At 44.6% G+C, this 15,239-nt stretch overlaps 1 protein-coding gene across 1 annotated transcript; it reads right to left on the bottom strand.

Moving 5' to 3' along the window:
• Positions 1–502: 502 nt before the first annotated feature.
• LOC135328711 (cytochrome P450 2H1-like) lies at positions 503–8,976 on the bottom strand. Its single transcript, XM_064513969.1, has 9 exons — positions 8,747–8,976; positions 6,543–6,705; positions 5,433–5,582; positions 4,501–4,661; positions 3,909–4,085; positions 3,409–3,550; positions 2,925–3,112; positions 1,846–1,987; positions 503–1,382 (listed from the first exon to the last, which is right to left on the bottom strand). The coding sequence occupies exons 1-9, from the start codon at positions 8,921–8,923 to the stop codon at positions 1,201–1,203; spliced, it is 1,482 nt and encodes a 493-aa protein (XP_064370039.1). The 5' UTR covers positions 8,924–8,976; the 3' UTR covers positions 503–1,200.
• Positions 8,977–15,239: the final 6,263 nt, after the last annotated feature.

Below are 15,239 nucleotides of genomic sequence, written 5' to 3' on the forward strand. Positions count from 1 at the left end.
AATGTGATCTAGTCAAGAAATGCCAGTCATGTAAATGAGTTGGCAACTCATTGCCACTAATTTGTTGGCAACTCATGTAAGCTCTTTTTATCTCATTGTAGAATTGCTTTAGTGATCTTTACCCACTTTATAAAGGTATGGGAAGATGCAAGCTGCCATTCCTCTAGTAAATGGCACTGTGGGGGTCCCAGTATTGTTTCAGTAGAATTGGTGTATCCAGTGCAATTAGTTGTCCTGTTTTGTCACAATGGCCAACTCTGTAACTGCGGTCTGGGTTCTAATAGGTCGTATAGGGTCAGTCCAGCCTCACATTGTCACCAGGAAGGAAATTCTTTTAGATCATAGACCAGCTCAGTCTTCAAGCCAGAATACATTTCATATAAATGAATGAAATAAAATAGTCGTGTATGTACAAGTCTGGGGAAACATTTGGGCATCCAGGCTGTGTGGAGGCAGGTTATCCACCAAAACCCTTCTGTCTAGACTCTCAGAAAAGCAACAGTCCAGTTTATTACTTTTTCTTTATTTTGCAATATAAAGTGTAATTTCACAGACCTTTATTATAATCACATAAGAGGGGACCCATCTGCCTAGTCCTCAGATAAACTCCATCCCCACCGAAGGAGAGGATATATACTATGGCGAGAATACAGTGTCTGCTGAGCCCCTGAGGGTGGAAGATCATCATCTTCTGACAGGAAAAAAAACAGTTCTACACCATTTGTGCTTACCATCACAAGCAGGTCACAAAGAAAAAAAAAAAAAAGAAAGAAACTACAGAGGAGAGACATGTACCTCAAGCAGTGTCTGGGAAAACTCTATAGTACAACTGTCACTGTTCCTGCTGTGCTGAGAGGAACAGGTGGCACAGACAGCAGTAGCAGGGCTCTGAGAGCACTAACTCACATACCCTGAGGTATGTCAGGAGGTAAGGACCCAGAGAGGAACCTGGGTTAGGCAGAGGAGGCGTGGAGGAAAGCCTGTATAGCTTTGCCATAGGGAGCTGTCTCCTCCCCTGTGCAACCACCTACTTGCCTTAGAGCTGGATACATACAAACATTTTCTTCTTTTTAGTAGGACATGTCTCTCGATAAAGAATCTAGCAAATGGTCTCAGTGTTTAGTATCTCCAGGTTGGAAAATGATTGTCGTTCAAGCAGAGCTTTCAGGAGCTTGGAGGTTGGCAACTGTCTTTACTTGGCTAACGTGGAAGGAAAGAGATCTCGTAAGGTTTTGGCGTATTTGCAAAACTGTTGATTATTGGGGAAATGTCAATGTCCTTGCGATCGATAACAGGTTTCAAAGTAAAATTCTGCAGGATGGCTGTTAAAAATATGAATAGCTCCATCCGTGCCAGACCTTCTCCTGCACAGATGCGTTTTCCTGCAAGGAAAAAGAAAAGTGAGGTGATAGTGGAATATTTTTCTAGTAACTTGTTTTAATCCCTGCTTAATGAAAGTTCAGACATCTCAGAATGAACAGGCAGCACTATGGCATTTTGGGGAAGCGAATGAGTTAACCTAGGGGCTCGGTGTCTGGAACAATATGGGAGTGCTTGGTGGGCAAAGGCCTGCTGCTGTCTGATATTAAGTTTGGAGAGACAAGTGGCATGGCTGTGGGTTACACTTCATGCAGCTCTCCTTGTAGAATCCGTTGGAGGAGCTTTTGTAATGGTAAAAGATGAAATCAACTGGAACGCCAGTGCAGGGCTTAGAGCTGCCCAGAAGTGACTCTAACAGGAGAGCACCAGGTGTCACTGTGTAGACCATGGTGACAGAGCCACTGAAATCTTCAGAGAGTCTCTAGGAGAGGATAGCCTGGGATCTGAAATAGATAGAGTGCTTACCTGCAGAAAATGGCATGAAGTAGTTGCTCTTTCTAAAGGTTCCATTTGCATTTAAGAAATGTCCCGGGTCAAATTGTTCTGGATTTGGAAATTCCTTGTTGTCATGTAGGACAGATCTTAGCATGGGGAATATCATAGTGCCCTGAATTAGCAAAGAGAGGAGAAGAAAGTTAAAGCAGAGATACGCTAAAGCAAAGTGGCATTGAGAAGTTCCCTGCATGGACCCATTATATACAGCCTTCAATAAGAAGCAGCAAGATTAAAATTGCATGAGACAAACTAATAGAACTGCAAAAGAGCCGTCATGGAAAAGTCTTGGGTGAGTATTAGGAAAAAACAGTTTTTTTTCTGAGCAAGAAAATAAGTTTAGGAAGGGTTGACTGAGATCAACCGTACTTGTTCGTCTCTAACAGGTAACTGGCTATGTTTTTTCATTGATGCAGTTCATTCCATAACAACTATTTTTATAACAGGTAGGAAGCAGGAATACTGATTCATAAAGGGAAACACAAGCCTAGACCATTGCCAGTCTTAGTGCCTATTAATGCCTCCCCCCCCCCCCCAAAGCTAACACCTTAATTCTCAAAATTTTCCAGCTTTGAGATTATTTGGATTCAATTCAGTGAATTATTTGGCTTTGGTGTAGGAAGAGCATGCAGCTGCAAAGTTTGTATGGGGACAATATGCAGCCAGCCCTGCAGTCCAGAGCAGGAAGCTCCAGCTCTTCTTTGCCCTCTTCCTCTCTTCTGTTGGCTTGTGTAGGCTCTGTGATCATCTCACAGATTAGCTGAAAGGGAACAGTGCAAAACTTAGCAGAGCTCTGGGCTACTGAGGTCAGGGTACCTAAGTCTGCACGTGCACATGGGATTTGAAAACCCTGGTGAGTTAGGAAACTGCTCAAATGAATCTCTGTGTAATCCATAGATATTAGAAGGTTAGAAATGCTCTTTCCCTAAGCAGAAGAGCACAGCTTGAAAAGCAAGTTAAAAAGAGAATAGAACACAATGAACAGAACACATCATGGCTTTGTTCTCTTGGGGCAAGAGAGTATGACTTTTCTCAGAAGCAGTGGAACTGACCTTGGGGATAAGATAGTCTCTGAACTTGGTGTCTTTGGTCACAGCATGTGGGACATTAAGTGGAAGTAAATCCATGAATCTCTGGATTTCATGGATCACAGCATCTGTGTATGGCATCTGGCTCCGATCCGCCATGCAGGGGCTTCGGTCTCGGCCAATCACATGGTCAATCTCTTTGTGAACTTTCTCTGTTAGGAAATAAGTAAGTGTTGAATGGGCAAGTCTCCCATCCGTTTGCCTAGGCCTGTCCTGTATTTACAGCAAAACTTGGTTTTGGCACACCAGGAATATATGAATTTACTGTGTACTAATACCTTTCTACTGTGAACAGAACTAAGACTGATACACGTTCCATATTGTAAATACATGTTTCCTTAGTCAAGGGAACATTGCCACTTGTAGTAATGACATGAGTTGTTCAAACTGATTCCATGATGTAAAAAAAAAAAAAGAGTTTTCAGTTATTTATTCCCTTTTGTATTACCTTCTATCTCTGGGTATTTCAGGAGAATCAGAAGTCCATATCTCAGTGTAGTGCTGGTTGTCCCTGTTCCAGCAAGGAACAAGTCAAATGTGGTTCTGATCAGGGTCTCAGGGGTAAATTCTGAACGAGCATTCCCTTTCTCCTGGAGAAAGATTTGGCAAATTGTTTGAGCGCAAAGCCTAAGACACTTGTTTACAATGGAAAGTCCTGTATGCATCATACATGTTTTTAGATACATCTAATGTCCTTTTAGAAGTACAACACTCACTCTCCAGAACACCAGCAATTACAGAATTTTTACTGAATAACATCACGGACACTTTTTAAAAATTCTTAGTAAGAAAGTGGAGAGGACAGACTAAAGCTGATATGCCAAGAAAAACAGATTTCCCTCTCTGTTTGCAAGAGCAGAATGCCCTGTCATGACCGTGAGAAGATGCTGGGATTCCAAACAAACAGGGGTTTTCTTGTAATCTAAAAAGCTATCTCTGTTACACTACCTGTTCCATTTTGATAAGAAAAGCATCAGTGAAGTCTCGAGGACAGGTGGGATCCAGGGATTTCTGGTGGGCTGTTACGATTTCAGAAATAAATTTATAAACTGCGTCAATATTCTGTGCCAATTTGTGATGAGGCCCGGGTAAGTGGTCCAGGATACGTGGCATGAAATTGTATAACTGTAAAAATAAAATGATGGAAAAGCACATTCTGGTTAGTCTGAATGCAGCAAAGTTTTCTCTTAACTGTGATTATAAAATATGGCAGTTAAACCCATTTGGAACAATAGGTCTTTATTATTCAGCTGGATTTTAATGCCTTTTACAAACTTTATGGTGTCACTCTTCAAGGAAAGACTTCACTACATTTTGGTTACTTTTCCAATGATATCCTCCTTTGGACATACAATGGCAAGTCCTTAAGGAAAAAAGACTCAGGAATTGGTCACTTCACTGCCTTTTGGGCCTTCAAAAGTCTTCTCCCACTTTAGGACAGACCACCCCAATGCAAAACTAATTACATGAATAAATATTCACTAATAAAAATATTGTAATCATTCATAAATTTATTAATGAAATGAAATTTTGCACATACCAGTGTCTGTATAGCATTCTGGATCCTGTTATTTTCATCTAGCAACTCAATTAGAGTCAGAAATTTTTTGTCCTCATAGTCAAACCGATCCCCAAAGACAATGGAGCAGATGATGTTGGAAACAGCATGGACTAGGAAGCTGTCAGGCCTGAAGGGCCGCTCTGGAACAAAATCAGTATCTTGCATTCATTATTTCAATCCATTGTTCCCTCCCCTGACACTACTGGGAAGTTTTGCATCTATGCAAGACCCAGAGTCCCACAGTCCTTTGAGCAGATGATGAAAGGCTTATCCAATTTATTCTTCCCTACTTGAAGTGAAGATTTTCTTGCTTAAAAGGTTTAAGTCTTTTGTTCTGCTCTCAGCAGGACACTGGTCTGAGTGCCTTGGTCCCTCATCAGCTGATGTATGGCCCTGAGAATCCCACCAAAACCAATGCTCATGGGAAACGGTGATGTTGCAGCAGCCTTTTAGGTTTGTCTGCTTTTTCTCTTACAGAATAAACATGTGTGAAGGCTGGCTGCAGAAAGGAAGCCTGTGGTCCCTGCTGGCACTGTGCCACTCTCAGGGGAGGTAGTTAGAAGCAATAGTCTTGGCTGATATGCTACCAGAAAAGACTTTCATAGGGTGAAACCAATGGGGTTACCCTCTGCCCTGCCCTGGAAAACAGCCTATAGTAGTCGCTGTCCCCATCATCCCCTCCCTAAGAGCTGGGAAGTATTGTCTAGTGTTCAGAAGACTGGACCCAAAACCAAATGCCTGAAAATTACTTATCCTGTCACCCACTTCTTCAAGACCCCTTGGATCAGGGAGCAAAAGCAGCAGCCATGTGCCCACTTCCCATGTCATACACTTGGTGAAGCATCGCCACACCCTTCCCTATCATTGCAGGCATGCAGGCTGTCCTAGTAGCCCCAAAGTTCATGTCCTACCACGTGTGTTCTTGATCCTCTCCACCAGAAAATGAGCTTCCTCCTGGATCCGGTCCTCAATGCTCTTCTTCCCCATCCCAAAATCACGCAGGGTAGTGAGGGCAAATCGTCGGAGTTGCTTCCAGGTCTCCCCATTGCTGTTCACAATTCCTGACACACGGAGGAAAAACAGAGACTCGGTGAGGAGACAGACTTTTTTCCTCTAGTAAGAAAGAGTGACACAGTAAATACTTGGCATGCAAAGACGCCTGTCTGTGGAGTTCCACTGCAATTGCTAGATGCCCCAAACTCTAAGAAGCTCTCTGCGGTTCTGGAGGTGGCAGATCTGATCCTTCTGATTGCTGCAGGTTGAGTAAAACACAAGGGACAACGGGAAGGAGGAGTACGAAGTAGTCTGTGAGAAGGGTACTTGGCATGGTGTTCCTCACTGTTGGATGCCACAAGGCTTTCTCTAAGAGCGCTGCTGAAATAATCATTACACTACAGCGCTGTTTTTGCTTGTGGTGGAGACTAAATGCACCTGCTGAGGGGGAGGCTGGATGGAAATCCTGGGGATTCTGGTTTCCCTCTTGCTTTCTAGCCGTCTGTCTTCTTCATACCACGGAACCTGTAGTACACGCTGGAATAGCTGTTTACTTGGATAGATACCATACTGGAAACTGCCCTGCTGATTGAGCCCAGGGCCTGGTTTTTACTGGCAGAGCCTGTGTTTAACTTCTCTTTCTTGTGCTTTGGAATTTGACTTTTGCTGATTCCTTAGCGGTTTACGTATTGCTGATATTTTTGGAGATGGGAGAGTAAAAGAAAGATCTTACAGGCATACTTCATGAACAAAATTTTGGGCCAGAAATTGAAGACTGCTGCAAAAACAAGGAACTCAGCAAAGCCGGCCCAGGGCCTTAAAAACCTTTAGTGTGAGCGTGAGTATGGAGTTCCCATTTACTCAAGGATCCAAGTAGACAGTTGGGCTGTTTGTCTTTCATTCTTCTTTTTTTATATACCTGACGGTAATAAACAAAGTCCCCACACTGCCTCCTTCGCTGCCTTTGCAGCTGTTTCCTGAAGCACTGGAAGCATCGGCCCTACATGCTAAGATTACCCAGAACATACCTGTGCCCTGGAAGAATTTGTCAAACAGCGGTAGAGTGCCTCTTCCACTGAACTCATCTGCCTGATCAATCAGAGCTTCTTTCACAACGTCATAGCCATACAGCACCACAACCTCTTTGGGGCCTAAACGTACTGTGAAGACAGGACCGTACTTCTTGCTGAGCTGTAGGAAAGAACACAAAGAACACCACAGCTGAATGTCAATCAAGCAAAAAGAATTTCATAGCAAGGAGGTCTGAGACACTGAGAGGTTTCATAGCAAAGAGGTCTGATTGTTGAGACATGGCATTGATCAGCAGCAGTGTAGAGATCTTTAAACCGTGAATTACAGCCAGAGGAAGAGGGAACAGTCATACAAAAAACAGGTGGTAGGAGTGGAAAGGATGAGGTGTCAGGTCCAAATCCCACAAAAAGAAACAATTCTTCACGGGGCCTTCAGAGCAGTCTGGAACTCTTTGCTGCAGGGTGGATAACAACAGTTTACACAGGCTCGAAAAGCAGTTAGACATGGTCACAGAAGTCCATGAAGGGTTTTCAAACCCAAACACACCACACTTGTCTTTAAAAGCTCCTGGGCCACAGATCTCTGGAAACTGGAAGAGTATACCAGGGAAGAGTCTCTGACTCCTCGTGCTAGTCGCATACGCTTTTCCAGACATCTGCTTTTGGCCTGCAGTTGAGAAGAGGACATGGACTTTTGGTCTGACCTGGAACACCTTTTCTTATGTTCAGTCTTTAAGAGCAAGCTAGATAAAGTCCTATTTTTTTATAGTAGGAAACTGAATAATCTCGTGCTCTAAAATAAAGCAGGATGCTTAGAGGGTGCTCATGACTCAACATGCAGAAGCACTGAGGCAAAAAGGAGCTCATATGTGTATGTTTGCTAATGCACGCAGTGATGCTAGCCACCACGACATTTTTGTGCTGAAGAAGTGAATGCTCTGAAGCAGCTTTGTCAGCCTTAACACTTCATACAAAGGGTCTTTTGTCATTTTTTAAGCTCTGGAAATATGTGGATACCACACCACCATGACCGACAAAATGTCTGTTCTCTTACGCACCAATCTGTAGAACTGCTTAACAATATCCAGGCTGGAGGCACATAGTCATTGTACTGGAAAAATTGGGATTATGCTTTGCTCAGCAGAATCTCAGTCACTGTTAAGGATTTGAGAGAGAAGAGTTGGAGGCTCAGTATAGGCTCAGGCATATTTAACCTACAAGGGTTACTTGTGCACACCTCTGGGCTCTCCACAGACATTATTGTTTGAGTAACGATGCTTCTGGTATCAAGTTGCCATGTGGAGGCAGCTAAATGAAGGCTGAACAATAGAGGCTGAAGTAGATTGCTGACAATGGTACTCAAAAGCCTTCTATTACACGACCTATTGACCAGTGCAGCTATGTTACCGCTTGACCCTCCCCCTCTCCAAGTATTCATGGTTGGCAAAATACTACAATGCCACCGTGTTCCACACTACTGGTAAAACTTGTGGATTTGCTGGGCCTGTAGGTGAAGCCTAGAGCTTCTCGGCTGGTCTGGTTTCCCAGGGATATTGGGATTTTCCCCTGAGCGTTTTCACCTAGTGGAGGGCACCTCCGTTCAAAGTGTCTGGAAGCCCAGAGACCCTCCTCCTCCATCCACCATCCTCCCCATGCAGTCACGTAAGTAACAGGTGCTCCAGCAGAACTCCCAACACACAGGTTTTGCTTGACAAATATGTGCCATTAGCTGGGAGAAGAAATGGGCAGCACACCTCACCTCCAAACTTTCCTGCTTCATTCACTGCGTCCACTCCCAGGAGATCACGTCTATCTGCTAGGAAGAAGAGGCAGCAAAATGGAGTGGGGGGTCCTCCCCAAACCAGGGCCAGGCCATGTTGCCAGAGTGGTGTGGAGTCGGGCACAAGAAGAGTACCACAAATACTGCAACAGCATCAGTACCTTGACTGCAAAGCCATTGCAAATTGCAGTACTGCCATGAGGCCAGCAGAGCACTCATCATTATTATGATTAATATAATAGACAATATACAGATTTCAGAAGGACACATTTCTGAGAAAGTTTTTTTTCTGTTTTGAGTCTGACATTTGGTTAATGCAGCTTTGACATTGTCTGTTGCATTAAGCTGAGAGCCCATCTGCACTGGACCTCATTTTAAATGCAATGGAGACAACATAGGAAGAAAAGAGGCAATCCCTTACCTTCTCCAGGCTTTCAGGCACGTTTCGTGGGTTCAGATGGAACATGCTTCCAATGAAGGGGAGTGCAATAGGGCCAGGAGGCTGCTTCCCTGTTCGAGATTTACTTCTCCACGCTGAAAAGAGAAGGCATGAGAAACAAGTCATCAAGAAAATCGTGGTCATTCCCAGGGGCTCCATGGTGGGCCAAAGAAAAGGTGTCAAGTTCCAGAAGAAACTGAAGTTGGACCTGCAAATCCATTGCTATATATATATGCTCTGGCACTGAAGCACTTGGAAAAATCAGCCAATGGCACCTCTCTGTTTCCGCTGAGATAGGAGATTACTTATTAATCTGCCCAAGATAAAAATGAACAAACTAGGAATGAAGCAATTGTTTACATACGCTGGCTTTTACCTCTTTGGTTTGTGTTCCTTTCTGTAACATAGAAGAAAAGAAATCAGCTTCTAGTGCTGTCAGAAAAACTTGAAATACTTCTTTCTCCAGGACTGGCAATGTTAAGACCTGGAACAGTCCTTGTGACAACTGGGACCTGTAAATACAGTAATGCTGTCCTGGTGTGTTCCTCTACAGAATAAAGGTAGCGGATGGTAGAGAGCCAAGATACATGACGGACCAGAAAACAGAAATGTTTAGAGCCCGCTGCAATGTATATGTCTAAACTCTTGCTGTTTGTCCTCACGCATAGGGTAACGTCTGCCAGTCACTCTAGTATGTGACCACAGTGGAGGGGGGCACTGTGGTGGAAGAAAGGGCATTATCCCGAGTTCTTAGGTATTCCACCTCCATTTCTGGAATGAAATTACACAATTGTACTCACACGTGCAGATTTTTGACTAATAAACTCAGCTCGTCCTGGTCTGCTGTTTTAACCAGACCAATCACATTGTCTATAGCATTTGCATTGCCACTGAGGAGTTCACATGTTCTGCCTGAACCACGGAGTCCTGCAGCAACCTGCAGCGCTTACATTTCAAGATGTCTCTAAAAACTAGTTGAAGATGATCAAGGTGCATTTATGGGCAAATGCACCATGATCAGAGCTTAGCAGAATGATCAGTTTAATGAATATTAAAGAGTTAATAAAACATAAAACATGAAATGACATATTGTTTCCCACGCCTCATCCTCATTGGAATCCAAAACCCCTATAAACAGGGGTGAGTGCAGAGGGCTTTCCACCCCACTCTAGGCTCTGCTTGCACTCTGACTGCTCTGTGGCTCTTTGCCTCAGACACGTGGGTCTCTGGCCCTTTGTCCTTTCCCTGAGACACACCACTCAGTTTGCTGAGACCCCCCAAAATGCACAGGACATGCAGGTTCCCGTTCAAACCATTCCCACAGCACAGCACTGCCAGCCTAGCCCAGGGACAGCACGCAGTGCTGTGTGGTGCAGGGCTGGTGGAGCCTGCTCCACAGAGCTCTTCATCACCCCAAAGTTGTGCCAGAAGGAGAGGGCAAATGGCAGGGATGCTTTCACCACTCCCCCTAGCTGGAAACAGGACGAGGAGGGAGGGATGAGAGGTGAGGGGTGGAACAGGCCCACATTTACACAGCATCCTTTGGGCGATCCCAATGGGCAGGATTCACCTCACCAACGATACCCGTCTAGGAAGGAAAGCAACTGGCCCCAGCCCTCCCATGGGCACCTATCTGTGGGGGGGCACCAAACAGATGCCTCTTTCTCTCTACGAAGTAGAAAAGGAGCTCAGCCACATTCTTAGACAACCTTGTCAGATAAGGAGGAGCCCACCCAAACTACCACCGTAGTGGCCTCCTCCAGGCCCGCAAAATAGGCCAGAGAACGCCGCTGTCCACTGCTGATGCTCAGCCCATCCCATTATGGCTTTTGAGGTACGTGGCAAAAAAGATACAAAGTCTTAGATGGTGTGACACTGGAAGGGAATGTGAAAACTTAGAGGACATCTTCCATTTCTCATTTATCCCTCAGGTAATGGCAATGAGTTGTGAAAGGCCTTTTCTTTCCTGTTCCAGCCTGATGCTGTAGAGCTTGAGTCCACATCAGTTTGACCGTTCTTTGAGTGCTCACATCTACACTCTTCTTTGTACAAGAAGAGACCAGATAGATAGACAGGCTGTGAACACTGGGCGATGGCTTCCACTGAGCTGTCCAAACATACTGGAAAGGATGGGCACATTTTATTCTTCGTCCAATTAGCTGAGGACTAGCACATTTTCCAGCAAAGAAGAAGGAATTATTTCTCATCTAAATTAAGATATTAAAAACAACTGCTGTGAATACTCATGCACTGGAAAAGCAGGGCTTTGTTCATGGCTTAACTGCCATGTCCAAACATGCCCTTTTTATTATCTCATTACCCACATAACCTCTGAAGAGTTTCCGAGTGATGTTGGGGTAAAGCCAGAACTATTCGGAGGGCTCTGTGAGTGTCACTGGGAAGAGATTTTAATGCAAAAGGTCTTGGGTCACCTCTGATGACAGAAAGACAAGAACCAAACCCCAGGCTTTTCTGAGTAGGAAAGACCCATCCTGAGGCAGTTCACGTTCACAAGAAGCACCTGAAAGATTCTGCTTTCCTCCCAGTGTGGCATGAAAGCAGATGTCAGAGCAGTACAAAATGCACCATCCTCTGGCTGCATGTGCTATTTTCTGCTCAAATTATCAAGGCAGGACTCCACTGTGTGAAGCACTGTATAGACCTTCAAAATCCAGGCCTCCCTCTGGACATATCTTACGGAGGCTCTTGTTTTGCTGGCTCTGCCTCGTGGTGGGTATGGGCTTGCTCCTGCGATGGTATTTGTATGTAGCCTTTAATCTGGGACCTGCATTTCTCATTGTTTAATTCACTCAGCTCTGTTCTCCTTTGGATTGGCACTGTGAGAAAATGCTATCTTCTTACCTCCAAAACAGCCCCTCCAAGTGTATTTGTAGCCTAGTGGCACTCTTGTTTCAGCTATGCTCTGGCATAAGTTATGTCTCTTCAGCTAAAGCACATCCTCCGTGAGGGGAAGAGCAACAGGACTGGCTGGCTGCTTCCCTTTCCCAGCTATTCTTCTTCACACTGGAAGAAAGAGAAGGTAAGAGATATACACTTGCCTGGAAAACGCATGTGACTCCCAGCATTTCCAGGGCAGGAATTAGCTACCCCAGGGGAATTTCAGGATCCGGAGTTTCCATACGGCAAAGCTGGGTACAGGCTATTAGCCAATAGCTGTTCCCAGGTACAAATAAAATGACAAGTTTCAACCTGTATTCCTTTTGTTATTCACTATCAAAAGAACGCTTGAACTCTTGCCTAGCAAAAGAGGCTGTCTGGATATAAGCATTACAACATCAGAGTACATACTCTCTGGCTAACCATGCACTGGGAGTGTGCTGGGCATCAAGGGACCTCAGAATGGTTTTATGCAGATTAACCCTTGTGTAATTACATAGATACCACAAATGAATGGAGATGAGACCCAGCTTCTGAAGAAGACAGATATGCCCCTTGAGCCCCTGAGGGTGGGATGTTGTATGATGATTTGGGAGGCAAGGACATGCAATTACATTTCTAACATCACCAGCTGTGCAAGTTCCAGTCTCTTCTAAGGTCTGCTGGACTGTCTGCTCTGGTCAAGCACTTTGGGAAGGCTGGATAATACTTGTATCATCAGACGCATATCCACATGTATTTTCAGATGTAACGTATTATCATTATGCAGATTGGCCTGTGGAAATCTTCTTGCCTGCTCTGCTGTGAGTAACATCATCTCGGCTGCTAAAACCTTTTTTCTTTCAGAAAGCACTCTCCTTCCTTCCTTGTAGAAAATGACTATGTCAACCACTGCCTTAATTCAGGCAGCAATTAGACAGAGGACCTGCTGTGATTAGCACATAATAGGGGTCAGTCACCACTGCACCGTTCAACAATTTGTGTAACACATACACTTGTAACATGCTACACAGCACTAGAGATAAGATAAAGTACGTACTGTTATTTTCCAGATGATGGCAGAAATTTTTCACCAGTCAGAGCAAAAGACTTGGTTAAACATTTGTGAACAAACTCATTTAACCCAAAACACACTTCATCTGAACAACAACCAAGCCAATGAAATGGCATCTGTTCATCAGGGATTTCCAATAAATAGCAGATTGCTATGACTTTGCTCAGCCCCCAGAAGGGCAAGGAAGTTCAGCTCATAGGCTCCCAACATGTGACCTGCACTGGGACTCCACCAACAGTAAATCATTATGCAGCTGCTGTTACTCATAACCTTGGAGCAGAGCCAAGTGTCTTAGCTCTAGACTGTGTTCAGCATCAAAGAAAAGCAGGCCCTTCCCCAAGCCAGGCAGAAGAAAGTCAGGAAGTGGGAAAGTAAGTCCCAAGGTGAAGAGAGACACAAAGGTGGAGGCTGCCAGATTGCAGAGGAGATGGCTGAGCATCGTAGGGCTGCGGAGGTTTCTGCTCCCAGCTGCCTGCCCCACCTTGGCTGCACAGGCAGCATAGCAGATTGCTATGACCTTGCTCAGCCCCCAGAAGGGCGAGGAAGTTCAGCTCATAGGCTCCCAACGTGTGACCTGCACTGGGACTCAAATGTCTGTGGGAGAATATGCTATTGGCTATTTGTCTCATCAGCCTAGTCTTCCAGTACAAGTTCACACAGACAGATTTACATATTTTCTTACCATCGGGGAGGCTTCCGTTTCTGGATGGAGAATATTTTAGAGACCTACATTTAGCCTTTTAACTTCATGTTTACAGGTATTCATGTCTGTCAGTAAGGCTTCTCCAATCAAGCCAAAATACATCAAATGAGGTAAAAGCATTCATCACATTTCCTGACTCTATAGAGTAACTGAGGAAATGTAAAGTAACTTGAGAAAGGAGGAGTGAGCCAGAAAATGGAAGGAAATGAGGAAACGGTATTTACTACCCTACAAGTCAAGGAGCAGTGCACAGAGCACAGGACAGGGTGGAGGGCACTGCCGGTGAGGGGTGCTTCTCTGAAGGAGGGGGTAGTGGCAAGCTGCTAAGTATGCAGTGGGGCTGCGAGTACAAGCATTCAAATTATCCTGAAGAGTCAATATAGCCCCAGCGGCTTTTATGCAGTATTGAGTATCACCTGTGCACACTGCTGTCAGGTGCTTTGAGGATATGGCTAGAGTGCTCTCTTGGCTAGTTGCCACTGACGGTTGTGATCCTGGCCATATGTTCGCAGCATCCCTCTTTTTGGGCCCTGGTGTGCATCTGAGCCTGAGGTGAGTCAGTGAGCAGCTGATTAGGCAAAGAACTTGTCACACTTTTAAAAATTCTTGGTGGGGTTAGTTGTGTGCCAGTTTACTCCCTGAGCTGTGCAGGTATCTGGACAAAGGCAGCAGCTGGAGGACCAAAAGCTGGCCATGGGATTGCCCTACTACTAGGACCGGAATACTCCACTCTTGGGTAGCCACTAGAGCAACTCTGCTGTACCACAAAACCATACCCAGATGGGAGTGGCCCTGATCTCTTCCCTGGCAATAGGTATTTGCCACTTTCATTGTGTAGGATCTGGTGAGGATGCTTGCTGAGCTGGTGTAATATTGATCTTGTGTCAGTGAGACTGTGAATCTTACTAGTGTACTGTGAAGCTGTGCACGAACTTCAGGCTGGCTCAAGTATGATCTGTTCTATAGCAGCCATTGTTAGAGCATAAAGCTGGCATAAATGGACTGGGATGTACTATGGCTAATTGGATAAAAAAGTGATTGAATGGGACTGAGGATCTGAGATGGAGTTATTTCTCTTCCTTGCAGTTGCAGAACCCATTCCTGCTCTACCTCTTGTCACGTGCTCTTTCCTTTTCCAGGTATTACCTTCAGCAATGCGGAGTGGTGGAAGCAGCTACGTTGATTTGCCCTCACAACCTTACGAAATTTTGAGATGAGCAAGAGCATTGAGGATCAGATCCAGGAGGAAGATCATTTTCCGGTGGAGAAGTTAAGGAACATACGGTAGGGGGACCCTGAAAGTGGGCATGAAGTGAGACCATGTGTGGAGATTGCTGTCCTCCTAGATAGTGACTTAGACGATTCCACACCAAAGCAATTGTCTTCATGTCCAGCAAGATGATGGAAAAGCAGGAAGGGAAGGTTTTAGATGTGAACTTAGTGCTTTCTTCTTTTTTAATTGGTGAGGAGACTTATGGCAGTAAACTAGATGGCATTTTCATGTATCTTTCATTCATATTACAGTGCCTTTGTAATGCTGTGCTACCAACTCGTGGTATGTCAAGCATATTTGTGATTTGAGAGAAAAGAGGTTTTGGGTGCTTTCCATGAACAATTAATGCCATTGTGGTAATGTTATTGTTGCTGTCTTTTTCCACATAGCACAGGTTCAGCTGCCTGTCTTCACTGTTAATTGTATGTTGAATGTGATCTAGTCAAGAAATGCCAGTCATGTAAATGAGTTGGCAACTCATTGCCACTAATTTGTTGGCAACTCATGTAAGCTCTTTTTATCTCATTGTAGAATTGCTTTAGTGATC

This window comes from Dromaius novaehollandiae, chromosome 6 (genome assembly GCF_036370855.1).
Source record: "Dromaius novaehollandiae isolate bDroNov1 chromosome 6, bDroNov1.hap1, whole genome shotgun sequence".
NCBI classification, from domain to species: Eukaryota; Metazoa; Chordata; class Aves; order Casuariiformes; family Dromaiidae; genus Dromaius; species Dromaius novaehollandiae.